This window comes from Leptinotarsa decemlineata, unplaced genomic scaffold, assembly GCF_025532065.1.
Source record: "Leptinotarsa decemlineata unplaced genomic scaffold, Ldec_3_MD MMD2_tig00000035_RagTag_RagTag, whole genome shotgun sequence".
Taxonomy (NCBI): Eukaryota; Metazoa; Arthropoda; class Insecta; order Coleoptera; family Chrysomelidae; genus Leptinotarsa; species Leptinotarsa decemlineata.
Genome location: NW_027412540.1, coordinates 7,845,497 through 7,863,797, shown reverse-complemented (window position 1 = coordinate 7,863,797; position 18,301 = coordinate 7,845,497). Strand labels below are relative to the sequence as shown.

The 18,301-nt window shown below is 34.3% G+C and overlaps 1 protein-coding gene across 2 annotated transcripts in view; it reads right to left on the bottom strand.

The window, feature by feature from the left end:
• The window catches only part of LOC111508881 (cytochrome P450 6a2), a 39,902-nt gene that overhangs the window by 15,442 nt on the left and 6,159 nt on the right, over nt 1–18,301 (bottom strand). For both annotated transcript variants that reach the window (XM_023164508.2, XM_074171814.1), the window contains exons 2-3: nt 6,024–6,340; nt 1,590–1,823 (exon numbers count right to left, since the gene is read on the bottom strand). In XM_023164508.2, coding sequence (XP_023020276.2) covers nt 1,590–1,823; nt 6,024–6,335 — 546 coding nt within the window. In that variant the 5' untranslated portion in view covers nt 6,336–6,340. The remainder of the gene's footprint in view (nt 1–1,589; nt 1,824–6,023; nt 6,341–18,301) is intronic.

The following is an 18,301-nucleotide window of genomic DNA, read 5'->3' as shown; positions in this document are numbered from 1 at the left end:
CGAGGGGTATCCCTCAGCGAGACAGATCACGCAGGCATGTGGCGCACTTACGTCAGCCCAGCTTTTCGATCAACACATTTTTGTTTCGTGACGTCATAAAAAAGTTTTCGTTGGAGAATTGAACGCAGATCGTTGGTGCGATAGACAAATTGACGTTCACATTCGAAAAACTCAATTTCGAACCGTAACAGATAGTTTTTCAAAATACACGCAAGCATGTCATTTGTCCTTCTTATTGGCTAACGACATAACTGACAAACTTCTTCTCTTTTCCACATCATGGCGTACATATCCAAATCATAGTTATCAACGGACCTGAATTTAAAAAAAATTCATTGAAGAACTTCTCTAACCCTACAAAAAAAATGCATAGTTTTGTTCACCAAATCATCCTCATTCAAACGGGCAAATTGAAAGATTTTACTCTACTCTGACACATCTGACTTCTAAATACTGGAGAATTCCTTCAAACATTCTATAAATGGAAATGGTTTGTGCTTCACTTGTATTTTTTTTAATTGATAACTCGTTTATTCTGTGAAAATTCTTGACCACTTCAATGAAATGAATGAAAACACTTCTGTCTAATTTTCACTGGTTATTTCAATATCACGACCAGTTTCGGGTTCAATCCCATTATCGTATATAAAAATTAATTAAAGTAATAATATGATATTCCATATCAACCATCATTGAAATGACTATAATATCTACATTATTCAGGAACCATTATCATGAACATCTCATTATGAACATAATTATTTTTTTATTTCAGTCTACATGCAGAGTAAATACCAAAAACATCATATAACTGATGTTTTGCAAATGCATTATTTATCAGGACACCTCAGTGAGGTAAGTCATTATTGTGGGTGAAATTTATATTTCTGATTAGAAATAATGAACCAGCAGCAGGAATCGAGTCATTCCCTCAAAGTTTTCAATAATCAGAACAACGATTCAACTAGAGTGGTTTGGAAAATTTGGCAATATTGAAGAAAAAGTTAATTATTCATTCATCTTCAGTCTCACTTTTATGGGCAATAAATAGCTCAAACGAATTCGAATCTCCACAAAAATCCACGTATCCTCATTTTCCATTCCATTTGAACATATTTGTTTAGAAAGCATCGGATAATTTGATTTATCAAATATTGTTACTATTGATCACGCTACTATTCTTCAAAAATTTCATTTTTCTTTCGAAAATTTTCTCATCTGGAAAAAGTCTAACAAGCTGTTTATCTCAAAAATGATAGAGATTTGAAACACAAGAAAGTCATAATGTCAGATCTGTATTTGATTATAGTATATCACCTCTTGAAATCTCAGCCTAATATTCTGAGGCCCGCTTATTGAAATATATTATTCACAAAGATTAAGTTACGTTCGATATGACTCATATTATCCTGAAAAATTGAGAATGATATCACAGCTTTATTCACTTTATTCATCGTATTCAATTCATCATTTGATAACTAAATCAATGGAAAGCCTGAAAATAACTGTTCATATTCTACTTCATTTTCATTTACTTCTCCATGACCATATTTTTTATGTTCTATATTATATTCTAGATGACAACTCACCTTCTTGATGTCAATATCGGAATTCTCCTTCGCCAAATCATCAATTTCTTCAATCATTGATGCACTTACACATATGATCAATGGAAACATCATTTTTAGTTTTCCACTAGTGAAGGTAGGCGTCAATCTTATCCTAGTCTTTCTCCACTCCACAGCGTCCATGCTGAACAAAGTTACTGATAATGGATCCGAAGCGGTTTTATAAAATCCACGATCCGCAAAATGGTCAAAATCCTGTTGAAAGTAGCTAAATTTGTATTTTCTTCCCGCGACATTGTCTGATTGAACTTGAGAATCAGAAATATAACATACTTAATTTCTGCTTTGTAAGTATAGTAAAATGGAATTTGTGTTCAATACTAATCACCAATATTAATTTATATTCAATACTAGTCACTCAAAAGCAAAACTGCATTTTTATTTTATGATATAGCAAAAATGATTTGATAGGTGAAATATTTTGTCCAATTATATCTACACTGATACATATTTCTTTCCTTTCTGAATCGAAATCTCAAGATCAGGCAGACTAAGTCACGAGCAGAGAAATTATTCTGCTGAAAAACTTTCGAATTGTAACATCAGTGTAATCGGCTATAATAGTAATCCAATAAAATCCAAAAAGTAAACCCAGTCCTCTCTACTCGATTTGTCACACAAAGAACGAGAATAATGAAATGAATACTGAAAAAATGTAAATAATTATTCACTAACAAACAAAATTTTATCACGAATGGAACAACATAACTGAAGTTGCTGAGAGAAATTTTGTAAAAGACGGGGAAGGACTGAGATAGATTTGGAAAATAATAAATCATACAATTGCTTTTATAGAAGTATATCCACCTATTATATAGAAAAGAGTGGTTTTCCCGTGATTCGTCCTGTTAAAAAAGTGAGATCAAGAAACATGTGTAGCATGTAAATTTTCGCTACTTTAATTTGTTAATAAATGAAAAAGTTTTAGAGCAACATAGATTTCACTCCGTGGTGACCTACCCTCAGCGAACGTGAAAATAACAAACATAGATATGTAAAGTTGGTTGTCTAACCTCATCCATAGAAACCTATAAAAATCCCGTTGCTAGTCTCGATTTTTTTGGTTATTATAAGGTTCACAAGGAGTGTCTTCGAATTGAAATTTTCTCTTGGTATTTTCTGTTTGATTTTAATTGTCAGCTGTTTGATGATATTTTGACTGTCTACTGTTTCATTTTTTTTCAGTGTAGCCAATTTAGTTTTAGGGGGTGTCTGACCAGATTCAATCAAACATACCATTACTTTATTCTGTTCAGATTGTTTCTTTATGCATGGAACATGCAAATATTGATAGGTCAAAACGCTAGTACCCTATCTTCCGAAAAGAAAAAGAAGAAGAGAAGGAATTCTTTTCTGATCAGTTGGGATGGTAGATTTCGCGAAAGCTACAGGTGTCTGCCCTACAGGTGTTTCTGGTTTTGTTCGGCTGACGAATCCTGAATTTGTTAAATGATACTTAGTGGATATTCCGTTCTACCCATCTTATTATCAACCACTATGTCCTGGCTTTTGATAGAGGCATATATTGAACATTCACGATAATTTGGTGTTTGAATACTTTGTACCACGCCAACGCCTTTTCACTACAAGATAAAACCCTTCACGGAAGGTGAGTTTTCCTACTAGCGACAAGATAGGACAGAATATAGGACAGTTTCTGAAAAAAAAACATTTATAGGGTTGTTGTACCTGGAGGATTTTTACCCAGGGAATTGTCACGGTTTCTATTCTGGTTGGTTATCTCCCAAGCTTCGGTTTATCTCATCTACATTCCAAGGATATTTTTGGTATCATGGTTCCAATAGGGCTCACTTGCCCGAAGTGTACACTCCATGGTTCAGCTTGATGAACTGTTGATTGCACTTAGAGAGAATAAAGATATCGTAGTATCGCCCCACTCGTCACCCCTGTCCTGGTTGGCCTGGGATTCCGTACTCAGTTTTCAAAGTGTTGTCGCTAGAGGAACAGGTTTCACTTATATATTTTCTATACAGGATAAAATCCTACAATTTAAATTTTTAATTATTAATGTACATTCAATCTAGATACACACAGGTTAAAGTATATGTTTTTCAACGAAAATATGTAAACCACCACATAGGTACTATGCGCTGGGAAATTAATTTCCTAAATCATCTTCTACCTAATCAATTAACCTCTCAAAGTATCTTATATTGAATATTATTATTAGAATTACAAGTCTTCTGTCTGGAAACTTTTACTCTGAACCATTGAAGAGTTATTAATATTGAATGTTTGTATGTTTTACTATGTTTTATTTATTTATTGATTAACACTCATCAATTTGATAACATCTTATGGTAAAGTCTCTTATAGTTTTGGGTATAACAACTATTTAGTCATTACTCGGTTGCTCAACTTTCCTAGTAAGTACTCTTCGACATAGACATTTTAAAATCATATCGGGCATTTAATTATTCTGCAATTATTTGAATAAAATTATTACAATGTGTTAAAACAACGATAAAAATAAAATAAATACAACAATAAAAATTAATTGGCGCCCCGGGGCGACTTCATTGATTCCAGTGGCGCATTTGCCGGAAAAACCTGCAGCACCACATCATCTGAAGATCTTGATCCTCTCTCTCATAAAACAAAATGTAGGGTGTCTCCAGAGGCTCCAATAAATTCAATGCATCGCCAGAACATTTCGTGACACGACTAACGTCAAACTTCAACTAGTCCGTTTCTTCTTTGATCAAGGCGTAATAATGACCACATTCAACGCCAGAACCACAGTGAACAATGACTGCATAAATATTATAACAGTGGTCTGTTAGGTTGAAATGTTCATCTATTTCGAACCTTCCAAAGTTGCAGTGGCGCCCCTCCTATTTTTTGATCAGTCAATTACTGTACAATGATATACTTTTGTTTGTAAACGAACCCATAGTGCCAACCGACGACGAGCTGCCGTCTGCATTGCTCCTTCTCATTAAATAGAAAAAGTGTTGTACATGAAGAGTCAAGAGCTCATCAAGAGCTGTTGCGCTTGATATTTTTACGGTCTTTGACCGTGTGTGGCATGAAGGTTTGCTGGACCAACTTCGATGCTATGACTTGTCGGACCATTTTTGTGTCTGGCTTTCCAGCTTCCTGAAAGAACCTTGCATGCAAGCGGTCTTCTTTTTATTGTATATCAACGACTTATTGAAAAAAAAATTCGATATATTGCTTTGCTGATGACAGCACACTTGTCTTGTCATTCCATTTGAATTTTAGGACATTGGCTGCGAATGCAGATCTTCACCGGCAGCAGGTGGTTGCATATCTTAATGAGGATCTAGAGGTGATTTCGAATTGGGGTGAAAGTAACCAAGTTCAAGTCAATGCTATGAAAACTCAGGCATCGGTTTTTTCCAAAAAAAATTAATGTCTCCGAACCGGATATAATGATGTCAGAATAGACAATTCCGCTTTTTGCATGGATGAGTTTGTTGGGGGTTAAAATGAACACCAATATGACACAATCATGTCGATGAAATAGCAAAGGCTGCTTCTCGAAAGTTTGAAAAACTGTTTCGGACCGGAAAACTGTACACAGTTCAGCAACTTTTGATGATTCATGAAGGTCAGATCAGGCCTTCGTTGGAGTAGTGTTCTCATATATAGTGCTTCGTTTCTAAGCATATCCTGAAACTGCTGGATTCCACCCAGAGAAGGAAACTTGATAGTCTGGAGCATCGAAGAGAGGTTGAAGATTTGTCTTTCTTTCATATGTACTTTCACGGAAGATGTTCAAGTGACTCGCAACATTTGAATTCTCCAAGAGAGAAATATATGACGGATTATGGTTGTTCATTGTTTTGAGGTTCGACTCAGTACGCCTCGAACTTTTGTGTCAGTAGATAGTGTGAGTTTGTTTTTTCATTTTGTTCATCATGGTCATCCATCTCATTTCAAATATAACAGGATCTCTGTTGAAATCTGATTTTCCGTTAACCAGTTTTCGTCCTCCTAAGAACGACAACTCCTAGAAATCTAAAATTGTGTGAGATGGAAATTAACGCAATCAACGTGCGATCCTTTGCACGTTGTAGAATATATTTAGGTTTTGATATTATCGTCCTGAATGAAGCTAATGAGATTTAGCGAAAGCTTGGGTATCTTGAAAGAATAATAATTCATTGATAGGACGGATTTCGGAGAAACCACTCTCCCCCATAAAAATAAACGGTATTTTCATTATCGCTTCATCTTCTTTATAGATATATAGTTCTGAACTCCAGTCATCACCAGAAGATGGCAAATGAGTAAAGACACAAAACACGGATAGAAACCCGGAAAAACAGCTCATCAGCTCAGAAATAAAATTTGAATCAATACTTAATACTGCTCAAATATTCTGTCAAAAAAACATTTTAAAGTTACCTTCACCAATATATCCTTCACTATTTCTGTGTCTGCTATTACCAATATAGGTCGTATGGTGGCAAAAACTCCAGCAAATTTGTAGCCTTTTTTCTTAATTTCTCTGTAGTGATCCGTGAATTCCAAATTGGGGCCAGGGAATTTACAAAATAGTGATTGGCTGTTACCCAATGGAAACCGGGGGACCAAATATGGAAAATTCCTTTTTTCCCAATACTTATAATAAGATAGGAAGAAACAGTACAGAATGAAAAAGACTATACCAACAGAAGAGATGAGTTTGAAAAGGAGGTTGAAAAAATATTGCTCCATGCTACCTGAAAAAAAAAGTTCATATATATGTTTTTTTTAGAATATAGTCTTGAAAAGCGGCAAGTATAAATATATAAAATAAAAATATATAAAACAGTGAATACCAACAAAATAGCTTTTGTGAGTTATCCCTGATTTTTTAACTGCTGTCAGATTTCTAGGAAATGAACACTAGACAATACTATTGAAAATGTACGTTATGTCATACTCATCAATTGAAAAACGAACATGCAGAACCCATTGACATGTTTCTCGGTCATTTTTAGGTTGATTCTTTACACAGGGCTCATCATATTCAAGTCTTTGCATGGATTCTCAGTTTATATTTTATGTTGTATTCACTTTTTTTACAGAAATTATGCAATTCTGTTGACACCTTGCTGTTCCAACTTTCGTTATTTCACACTTTTATTATATACTCATTTTGTGCTTCATAAATACAAAAATAAAACATTTTCAAGAGGTATCAACTGACCACCACAAAATCAGCATAGGCTTGTAGTCTTCATCCGTGTATAATTTTCATGCGATATTTAAATGTGTCGATTAGAAACATTTAAAATTCATGGAATCTGATGCGTCCTTGTTCTTTTCTGTTTGAAAACAGATTTTGAACAGATTTTAAACAGAAAATAACAAGGACGCATCAGATTCCGTGAAACATTACAATTACTGTATTCCAAAATACATAAACAGTGTTTAGGAAAATTAACAAATTTTCTGATGTATACAGAAAATTTGTGAGATATGTCTTCATGGCGGATTTTTTGTATACTTCCTGGTAACTAAATTCAGTAAATTTTTTGGCCCAGGTGGTGGTGGACGGTATTAGATGAGTTACCTTATGGGTCAACTGTTTTCCATACAAACGAGAACCCACAGGAGACATCATATTGTATGTCTAATTACTGGTGAGATATATAATCCATCAACTGATGTATTGAGTTCCAGTTTGGTAGTTTGAATTTCAGGAAATATCGTCATATTTTCCAATTTAAGTAAGCACCATTGCCAACTCCGTCATTATTGATGCTACGGATTCGATTGAATGGGCAAATTAGTAGCATTTTCAAAGGCCTTCTCGATGCCAAAAACAAAAAAAAATTGATAGTCGCGTTTTCAAAATATTTCATGAAATGATTTTTTTCAATAGAACATATCACCTTTCTTCCTGAATTTGAAAATGAGCGACTCATGTGGAAATATTTATTCATTTCACTAGAACAAAAATTTGTCCAAACACCCAATTCTAGTACTTATACAAATGACAATATTTTGTAACTAACAGCTAGTGAAACCCGTGATCATCATGTCGCACCAGTCACTCGACACCACTGAACTATTTGGTATCGATTTACATTTTGTTAATCAAAATATGACTGCTATAATGATAACATTGAACCAGTTTTTGTAAAGAACAGAAAATACAAGAGCGAGTTACGTGGAAACAGCTATCAAGAAACGTGCCTTATCTACAGGAGCCCGAGACTTTGCAAACTCATTATATTTCAAATCTTGTAATAATTGTCTTAATAAAAATTCATTCTTTGTACTGCAAAACGCTTTTTTGAGTCTTATGTGAAATCGATTTTCTTTTTAAAAACTAAGTTCTCGATTTCCAATACATAATTGGCGCAGTCGGTAGGATTCTCGCGGTCGTGAAAAAGAACATTTGCATTGTGCCAGAAATCGTTTTCGTGACTTTGAAGTTTCAACTTCTTCAGCGAGGATCGAAGGGATTCAAGGAGCTCTCTGCAGAAGAAAGAATCGGGAAAGGAACCAGGAGACTACAATCACCAAACTGTAAGTGCCAAATTCGTTTTCGACTTTCCTAAACCCTCTTTTTAAGGACTTTGGGAGAGATAGGGTAGTGACGTTGATTCCAACCGAATATTGGATATTGACATTACATTTACTTGCAAAAATAACAAATAATAACTATATTGAACTTGAAAGTTAAATTAGTGCCGATCGATAGATACTGAATTCTATTGATCAAAAACAACAATTTATGAACGATATTGAAAATATTTTACAACTATTAAATAATCTGTCAGTCGAAGACAATAATCAAAATATTTCAAACATGCCACCAGCGGAACTTCGAATGGTCGACTGGAATCTTTTTAAATCTCGTTTGGAAAACATCAAACCCTACGATGGATATACTAATACTCTTAATAAATTCATAACTCGTTGTCAAAGCCTGTTAAACGATTATGCCACGTATGGAGATGCTGCTTTTCAAAAACATATACTTGAATGCATTCAAGAAAAATTAGTAGGAAAAGCAGAAGCAATGGTAGGAAACAGGATAGAATTAAATACTTGGGAAAAACTGAAAAATGCTCTTTGCCAAAGTTTCTCAGATCGCAGGGTCTTAGATTGTTTAGTTCAAGAACTCACGAGAACTAGACCTTATAAGGGAGAAAACCTTATTAATTTTGGGAGTAGAATACAACTGTTGAAAAGTAGTGTTGTTCAAAGAATAAGTAATGATGTCAATTTAACCGAACCCGAAAAATTATGTCATATTAATCACTATGATAAAACAGCACTGAGTACGTTCATTGCAGGGTGTACTGGCATCCTGAAAAATAATATGCATATTAAAAAACCAGCTTCACTGGAAGACGCAATGGCGTACGCGAATGAATTTGAAAACTTTGAAAGAATGTATGGAAGTTCAAACGAAACAAAAAATACAACTCCCAGGACTAATTTGGTTCCTAAACCACAATTTGGTAATAATTCACAAGGGCATAATTTCAATAACCAACATTATTTAAATCACCAACCCCACTTTCACCAATACCCCCAATTTTCTGGAAATTTCAACACTTTCCAGTCACAATATAGTCAAAAACCAGTTTGACCAAATCAGCCTATACCAGTTCAACCTAGGCAACAACAAACTAGATTCCCAACAAATCGTGACGTCTTCGGACCCCCAAAAAATGTCTTCAAACCTAATCAAATACCACAAAACCGATTACCTAAACCCGAACCAATGTCGACAACCTCGAGAAACCCAACTGTAGTATCAAGAAACCGACAATTTCAAAATCACGGATTTCAAAATTTCGGAAATACTAATCTGAATTCAAATGGACAACAATGTAGGAATCCAAACTTTGTTTTCGAAGAATTACATTCTAACGAATATGACAATAAATTTGTGTCAGACCCTTTCTATTCTAATGAAAATTTATACTCCCCACCTGAGTATCAATATGATCAATATCAAAATTCCTACGATTTCAATACCGAAACACCCAAGCCTGACGAAAATATAGAATTTGATAATGACCAAGACCAAAATTTTCCTTCGGACAACCAAGACGAAAACCTGACATAGAAGAATTTAATGTCTTCTCAAACAACGCCCTCCCTTACATAGAAATTCAAAATCCCAAATCGAAACTCTTGATCGACACAGGTAGCTCTAAATCTATAATACGCCCAAGAATAATAGAAAATTTATGTCCAAATACAATTTATCATTCGAACACTGTGTTAAAAACAACTTTAGGTAGTAAAAACATTAGATATAGAGCTCTTGTTCCGTGTTTTCCAGAATTTAATAGTAATTATGAAATTGACTTTATTTTATTTGATTTTCATGATTATTTCGACGGTGTGATTGGTTTAAATGATCTGATCAATATGAATCTTAATATTGATCTCACAAATAACCGATTGATTGGGGAACATGTAGAAATTCCTCTCAAATATAGAGAAAGTAACGACAGTAGTTTCAGTTTCTCAGTAGGTACCAAAGAAAAAATTATCAAACATTTACCGGTTAATATTTCAGAAGGAGATATTTTGATTGAAAGAATTTATTTAGGAAAACTTGTTATACCTCGAACTTTTACTTCAGCAAAAAACGGACTAGCACCTATTGAAATTCAAAATCTTACAGATCAATCCATTACGATGACATTAAACAACAATATTGAAGCAATCCCTTTCGAATCGCAAAAATTCGAAACATATAAATTCGAAGCTTTTTCTATCCCGCCACAACAGACAGACACACACATACAAAAGAATGAAATACTGGATTTCATTCGTACCGATCACATGAACTCTGAAGAAAAATCCGCTATTACAAAGCTCTGTAAGGAATATGCTGACATATTTTTTAAACCAGGTGACAAACTGACATTTACCTCGAGAGTCAAACACATAATCAGAACAAACGACGAAATTCCCGTACATGCAAAGTCTTACAGATATCCGTATGTTCACAAAAATAAGGTACAACAACAGATAAAAGACATGCTTGACAAAAACATCATAAGACCATCCTGTAGCCCGTGGTCATCACCAATTTGGATAGTGCCAAAAAAGTTAAACGCATCAGGTAAACAAAAATGGCGTTCACTAGTTGACTATCGAAACGTCAACGAAAAAACTATTGACGACCGATATCCGATCCCGAATATCGCAGATATACTAGACAAACTTGGTAGAGCTCAATATTTCACCACGCTGGACCTTGCTAGCGGGTTTCACCAAATTGAGATGAGTAAATGCTCTATCGAAAAGACAGCTTTCACCGTGGATAACGGGCACTTCGAGTACTTGAGGATGCCCTTTGGGTTGAAGAATGCGCCCTCTACCTTTCAAAAGGCCATGGATGAAGTTCTGAAAGACCTACAACACAAAATATGCATGGTCTACATGGACGATATCATAATTTTCAGTACCGGCCTTCAAGAACATATTCAAAATTTAAAATTGGTTCTTACAAAATTAAGGGAAGCTAAATTAAAAATCCAACTAGATAAATGCGAATTTCTACGCAAAGAAGTAGAATTTCTAGGCCATATAGTCACAACAGATGGGATAAAACCGAATCCTATCAAAATTGAAAAGATAAAAAATTTCCCATTACCTAGAACCCAAAAAGAAATTAAATCATTTCTAGGCCTTCTTGGATATTATCGGAAATTTATAAAAGATTTCGCTAAAGTCACCAAACCCATGACTTCATGTCTAAAAAAGGACAATAAAGTCGAACATACCAAGGAGTTCAAAGATTGTTTTGAAACTTGCAAAAATATTCTAATCTCAGAACCTGTGTTAGCTTACCCAGACTTCGAAAAAGATTTCGAACTCTCTACCGATGCCTCTAAATATGCATTGGGTAGCATTTTGTCTCAAAATGATCATCCCATTTGCTATGCATCTAGGACACTAAACTCTGCTGAAATAAATTACTCTACAATAGAAAAAGAACTGCTCGCAATAGTTTGGAGCTGTAAATATTTTCGACCGTACCTGTTTGGCAGGAAATTTTTGATTTATACAGATCACAAACCTCTGCAATGGCTTTTTTCCTCAAAGGAGCCAAACTCAAGACTTGTGAGATGGCGCCTAAAATTGGAAGAATTTGATTATGTCATTAAATACAAAAATGGTAAAAATAATCAAGCAGTAGACGTCCTCTCTAGATACCCACCTAATTTTGAGATAAATGCACTAGAAACAATGTCAACCGATGTTAATTTGGATGACATTGATGAAGTAATAGAAAAAGAACTAGAAAACTTGAACAATCTTCCAAATCTAGACAATGAGAATATCACTGATTTCTTAGAAAATCAGTCACTATTGGATACCCTGCCGTCAAGTACTGAAAATCCAAGAGTTAATATAATTTCTAATATATTAGTAAAACCGGCAAACAAAGTCAACCCCGAACCAGAGGTGGACTTGGAAACAGTACATACTTCTGCCGAAAACCCTATATTGACAATACCAATAGTAGACCGATCTTTAAATACATATAAAAATCAGCTAGTTATGACAGTTGGAGACATAGACAAAACCAAAGTTAGACGAGAAAAAGTATTCGAAAATATCCGACTATACATCACTTTTCCAAAAGTCGAACTCGAAAATCAAATTAAAACTTCTGCAAGAGAATATTTGAACCCCAAACAGCATTATGCTCTGTACTTTAAAAACCCTCAACTTTCGGAAATATTTTCTGTAACCATCCAAAATACTTTTAAAAATTCCTCATTCAAATTATTGCACTGCACAAAATTTTTGACTGACGTAGAAACGTTGAAGGAACAAAAGCAAAAGCTAGAATATTACCACATATACAAATCCGGTCATAGAGGAATGAACGAAGTGAAAATGTCATTAGGTTCTCGATATTATTGGCCGAATATGTCTATAGACATAGAGAATTATATCAACAATTGTGAAACATGCCTAAAAACAAATATGACAGGGATCCCCCTGCCATTAAGTTCAATCTGACCCCCACTGCATCCAAACCATTCGAACATATTCACATCGACGTTTTTAGAATATCTAATCATATTTACTTGACCATTATTGATGCTTTCTCCCGATACGGCCAAGCATACCCTTTAAAGTCGGCAACAGGAATATCAATAGTTGAAGGTCTTTTGAATTTTGTAACTCATCATGGGTTACCTCTAAAAATCACAAGTGATTGCGGTACGGAGTTTAAAAATCAATATTTAGAAAACTTCTGCTCTCTTCACCGTATTCAACTTCATTTCACCACAGCGAAGAATAGCAACTCAAATTCCCCAGTAGAACGTTTTCATTCTACCTTAATTGAACATTTTCGTTGTTTAAGAGAAGAAAATAAAAACCTCACCCCAGACCAATTGGTAAAATACGCTATATTGAGCTATAATAATTCTATACATAGTGTAACCAAATTCACTCCATTTGAAGTTATCAAAGGACATATTGACGATTCTAACCCTTTCGATATGAACGATAACGTTATTATATCGAATTATATTTAAAATCACAAGGAAGTTAGCAAAAATATGTACGAAAATATACAAAGAGCAAATCAAACAACTAAAGAAAAAGTAATAACTAGAGCAAACGAAAAAAGGTCAAACGCTCCACAATATACGGGTCGAAAACAGTTTATATAAAAACTAAATCCCGAAACAAAAATTTACCAAAATTCAAAAAGGTTACTATCGATCAGGAAACTGATAAAAAATTAATCACACAATCCGGAACATATCATGAAAGTTCTACTAGAAAACCCAGAAATATTAAAGAACAAACATTGTTACAGGAAAATCAAGAGGATGAAGTTTCTTCTCCTTTGCCTGGTCGTTCAACTAACATATTGTAAGGATGACATAGACGTTACCAACCTAGACAATCTTATCCTACCAATACAACTAGGAAACGCTAGACTCATATACACTAAACATACCTTTCTACACTATTTGGACCTTAAAATCATTATCGATCAAATACAAAATTTGAATAAAAATTTTAAGTCAATCGAAAATAGTATTTCCAAAGTTAATGTAACTATCTTATCACTGATTATCGGAAAATATGCTGATCAGAACTAAATATCTCATTAGCACTTTACAGAGAAAAATCGACAATCTATTACCTTCATTCCATACTCGCAATAAAAGAGGGCTAATCAATGTAGTTGGTAAAGTAAACAAATGGCTTTTTGGCAACCTCGACTCTGATGACGAGGAACGTTATAATAACGCTATTAAAGTTTTGGAAAATAATCAGGAAAAAATTATTCACGAAACCAATCTCCAAATTTCTTTGTCTAAAACATTAATAAACCATTATAACAAAAGCATTAGAATTTTCAACGCGAATCAAGAGAAGTTCGAGCGAGATTTGGAAAGATTTCAGGTAACGATTAGTGATACAATAAGAAATGTCGATAATTACCTTAGTTTTCAAGGAACATTATTACAATTGAACTTAGACTGTCAGAATTTGATAAACTTTATAGATAATATCGAAAATGCCATTATGTTTTCAAAACTGAACACTTTGCATAATTCAATTGTATCTACTACTGAACTTCAGGAGATGGCGACATATTTAATGAAAATATATATCCAAAATCAAGTTCCAAATTTTAAGAATACACTCACGTATTACCAATTTTTAGGAACGCAAGTCAGTTTCGCCAATACCAAATTGATCTTTGCAATACACGTCCCTATTGTTAGGCCCAAATTCTTTGAATTCTATCATGTATATCCTATTATCCAAAATCACATGATGTCTTTCCCCAAATACCCATATTTGGCACAGAACCAGGACGATATCCAGTTCGAAAAAGAAGATTGCCCGTTCCTAGAAAACACATATTACTGCCCGGAGAACTTTGCGCCACCGGATAACTGCACACTTCACCTTTTTGAAGGAAAAGCCTCAGAGAAATGCCACCTTTTGGAAATCAACGTGCAAGATCCCATTGTAGAACAAGTAACACAAGATCAAGTATTGATAATCCCTTTCAAAGAAGAAACGCCTATATTCCAAATGTAAAACAGATCAATACCTAGAAATCAATTCTCCAGTATTGATCAGAATCCCACAATCATGCGAAGTCCAAATCCATGATACAAAATATGTAAATGACATTTATATCCAACAAGGGAAACCCATGATTTTACTCAAATTGGAAATGACGGACTTGAAAACCCCAAAAGTCTACGACACCCCAAATTTCACCAAAATCAACCTTGATGAACTGTACCAAATAGACAGAATAGCCAATCAACTGAAGCCTATTCAATCGCAACAAAACCAAGTTCCTACAACATCTATTTTTGGGACTATAATATTTGTAATCATCGTCATCGTGATACTGCTCAGCTTGCCGAAATTGAAGCAGTATTTTCAAAAAATATTCAAGAAGAACCAAAAAGCCTGTGAATCCGCAGAAACCACAACTTCAAAAAATAACTCCGTTATTTTTTCAGCCTGAGGAGGGACGAGTTACGTGGAAACAGCTATCATGAAACGTGCCTTATCTACAGGAGCCTGAGACTTTGCAAACTCATTATATTTCAAATCTTGTAATAATTGTCTTAATAAAAATTCATTCTTTGTACTGCTCTCGAAGAGAATAAACGCTTTTTTGAGTCTTATGTGAAATCGATTTTCTTTTTAAAAACTAAGTTCTCGATTTCCAATACATAATTAGCGTTATATTAATGGGGTTGGAAAAAAAATGTGTCTAGTTCTCTGGAACAGAATCATTATGAGTAATCAAATTGAACTTTGTTGAAATAGTATTTGTCAAATCATCAATTATCAAATATATCATGACAATGTCATTAATTATTGTAACGGTCAACTACTGTTCGAATATTTTTTGAAATGCCGTTTTTCCATCAAGAAAAATGTGATATGGTGGAATCCTACTTGAAATCCTACTACTATAATAGCAATTCGTTCCATGATCGTGAATGACTTAATCGGCGTTTTCATGCTGTGATTCATCGTCGATTCAGGAACAATAAAAAATTTTTTTGAGGAGAGGGGAACTGAAAATCATTTTGTAATATCTGAAGATACAGAAATTGATGTTTCAGCCTACTTTGAGGTAAATTTAAATAACTCCCTTATAGATTTATCTAGATGAATAGCTGTTCCACCGTCTGTTATTCAACGAATTCTGAAGAAACATATGATTCCTTCTTATAAGTCAAGACCAGTGCAAACACAAGAACCTGGAGACAATTGGGGTTTTGTCTGTAGTTTATGAATAAATGCAGACAAGATCCAAACTTCTATAGGAATCTTATATGGAGCGATGAGGGTAATTTTTCAAATAGTGTTATGTATAATAGAAATAATTTTCAGGAATAGTCATAATCCATTTCCAGTCCATCCGCACAATCCGCAAAAACGATTTAGTATTAATGTTAGGTTTGTGTATTTAGATGCAGAACTATTGGTCCATTTTTTTACAATGGTCCTTCAAACGGACCCCGTTACATTAATTTATTAACAAGATTGTTGGAAGACTTTTTTGATGATCTGGAGGCTCGTCAGATGACCTCTTTTCAGCGAGACTGTTTTGGAAACAGATGGATTGCTACAAATGATCCTGTTGGCCTTCTCGTTCACCAGAAATGACACGTCTAGATTGTCATTTTTCAGGATTTCTGAAAAATGAGGTATACAAAATGAAGTATGATGATTTAGATGAACTGAAGAATTATATCGAAACTCTAATTGATAAAATTTATGGCCGATTTGTGTTGAAAGCGACACGTATTGTGTTATATGATCAGGCACTGTTTTTGAATATTTATTCAATATTTCATAGCTCTTCATTGGCCAAAACAAATAATTGTAATAGTGAAAGAAATAAATATTTCCAGATAAGTCGTTCATTTTCAACTTTAGGAAGAAATGTTATATGAGTTTTGTTGTTGAGAATATTATTATGAATCGGAGTGCATGATGAAATATAGAGTGTTCCATAAAAAAAAATATCATTTTATGAAATATTTTGAAAACGCGACTGTCAGTATGTTTTTTTTGTTCTTAGCATCGAGAAGACCATAGAAAATACTATTAGTTTGTTCATTCAACCGAATTCGTAGTATCAATAACAACGGAGTTAGCAATGGTACCGACTTAATTTGGAACATCCTGTGTAATAAAAATCTCCCATATTATTTAACTGTCAAAAAATGAATGAATGATCAAATGAGAACAGTGAATTACTTAGTGTGGATCAATGTAATCAGTAAGTAGTAATTTTGATGCATTTGTGTCAACTTATGCTATTTTCTTCTTATTTGTTTAATAAACGTAAAAAAACTTTCGAAGGACAGATAAAAGCAGTTTTTTAGATGAAGCACTCCAAGAAAATCCTTACAGCGATGCCTGTGCCAAAGTAGTGATTCACATTGGGTTTGAATCGCTGGAGATTAAATCTATTTGGAAAAATGTTCTCAGGAAGTTTATTCCACATAAACGTCGTTCTCAAACAGTCGTTCTTAAATAGTTCGAAGTGTAGCCGATGAGCAGCCACAGTACTTGTAGTTATTGATTCTGACGGTTATAATAATCATATTTTGAAAATCGTAAATAATCCAGTGAATCAGTGAATACCCGACATCCGGAAGAAAAACGTGATAGGAGTTTTATCACAAAAGAAGTCTGCATGTGGCAAATTTTCATATCACGTTCATTCACTAATCCATGTTAATTTTCTGATGAACCAAAAATGCTCAACGGCCGCATAATTGAATGTTATATTACGATTTCACCACCTTCAGTAGCATGACATGTGTGACTCATTTATTTTCAAAATTTTGCTTAACAAAAAGCTTGAGTGAAACAAATATTTTCAAATTTCAATAACATAGGTCGAAAGATTCAATTGTGAATCATCACACACGAAAGCATTCGTAAATATTGACGACGTCATCTATGGGATCGACAGATCTTGATAATCGAAGACAAATTATACTCTCCAAGGCGGTCAGTTACAAAGCCTCATCCTCATCAACTACCCATTTATTTTCTGTCTCTGTCTCTGTCTCACAGTAGCTTTCACTGCAAGACAATAGGGAGAGAATCAAAGCCCAAAGAAAATGTATTTGAGATCCAACACCAGACAGTACTGTTTCAATCCGTCATAGGTTGGCGTAGGTCTCATCAGATGAACCACAAATGTATTGTATTAAAGAACAAGCCCGTTTAAAGAAGGGCGATGGAAGCTCCACTCATAAAGACGCCATCTATTTTAGAAAACAGAAACCGTTTTGGGGTGTCTGTTTTGTCTTGACGTTGAATCATAAATGGATCCTTTTGATTTTTTGAGCCCTCTGTACAGAGTGGGCCCAATTGGACACTCTTGAAAGAAAACTCCTGTTTTCAAACTAGATAGATGAAAACTGATGGCTGTGACTGAGGGTCAAATTTTATGACAAACTCAAGGATGAAAACCGCCTAACGGAACCCTCAATTATCTCTGTTCTTTTTCAGAAAAAACAATGTGGAAGTGGCATTCAGACCACATGCCAGGTTGTCTGATTTCCTTCTCAATGCCAAAGATAAGGTGGACAAGTTGGAGAAATCTGGAGTTTATAAACTTTAGTGTCCGGAGTGTAATAGTGTTTATGTGGCCCAATGTGGTGGAAATGTCCAAA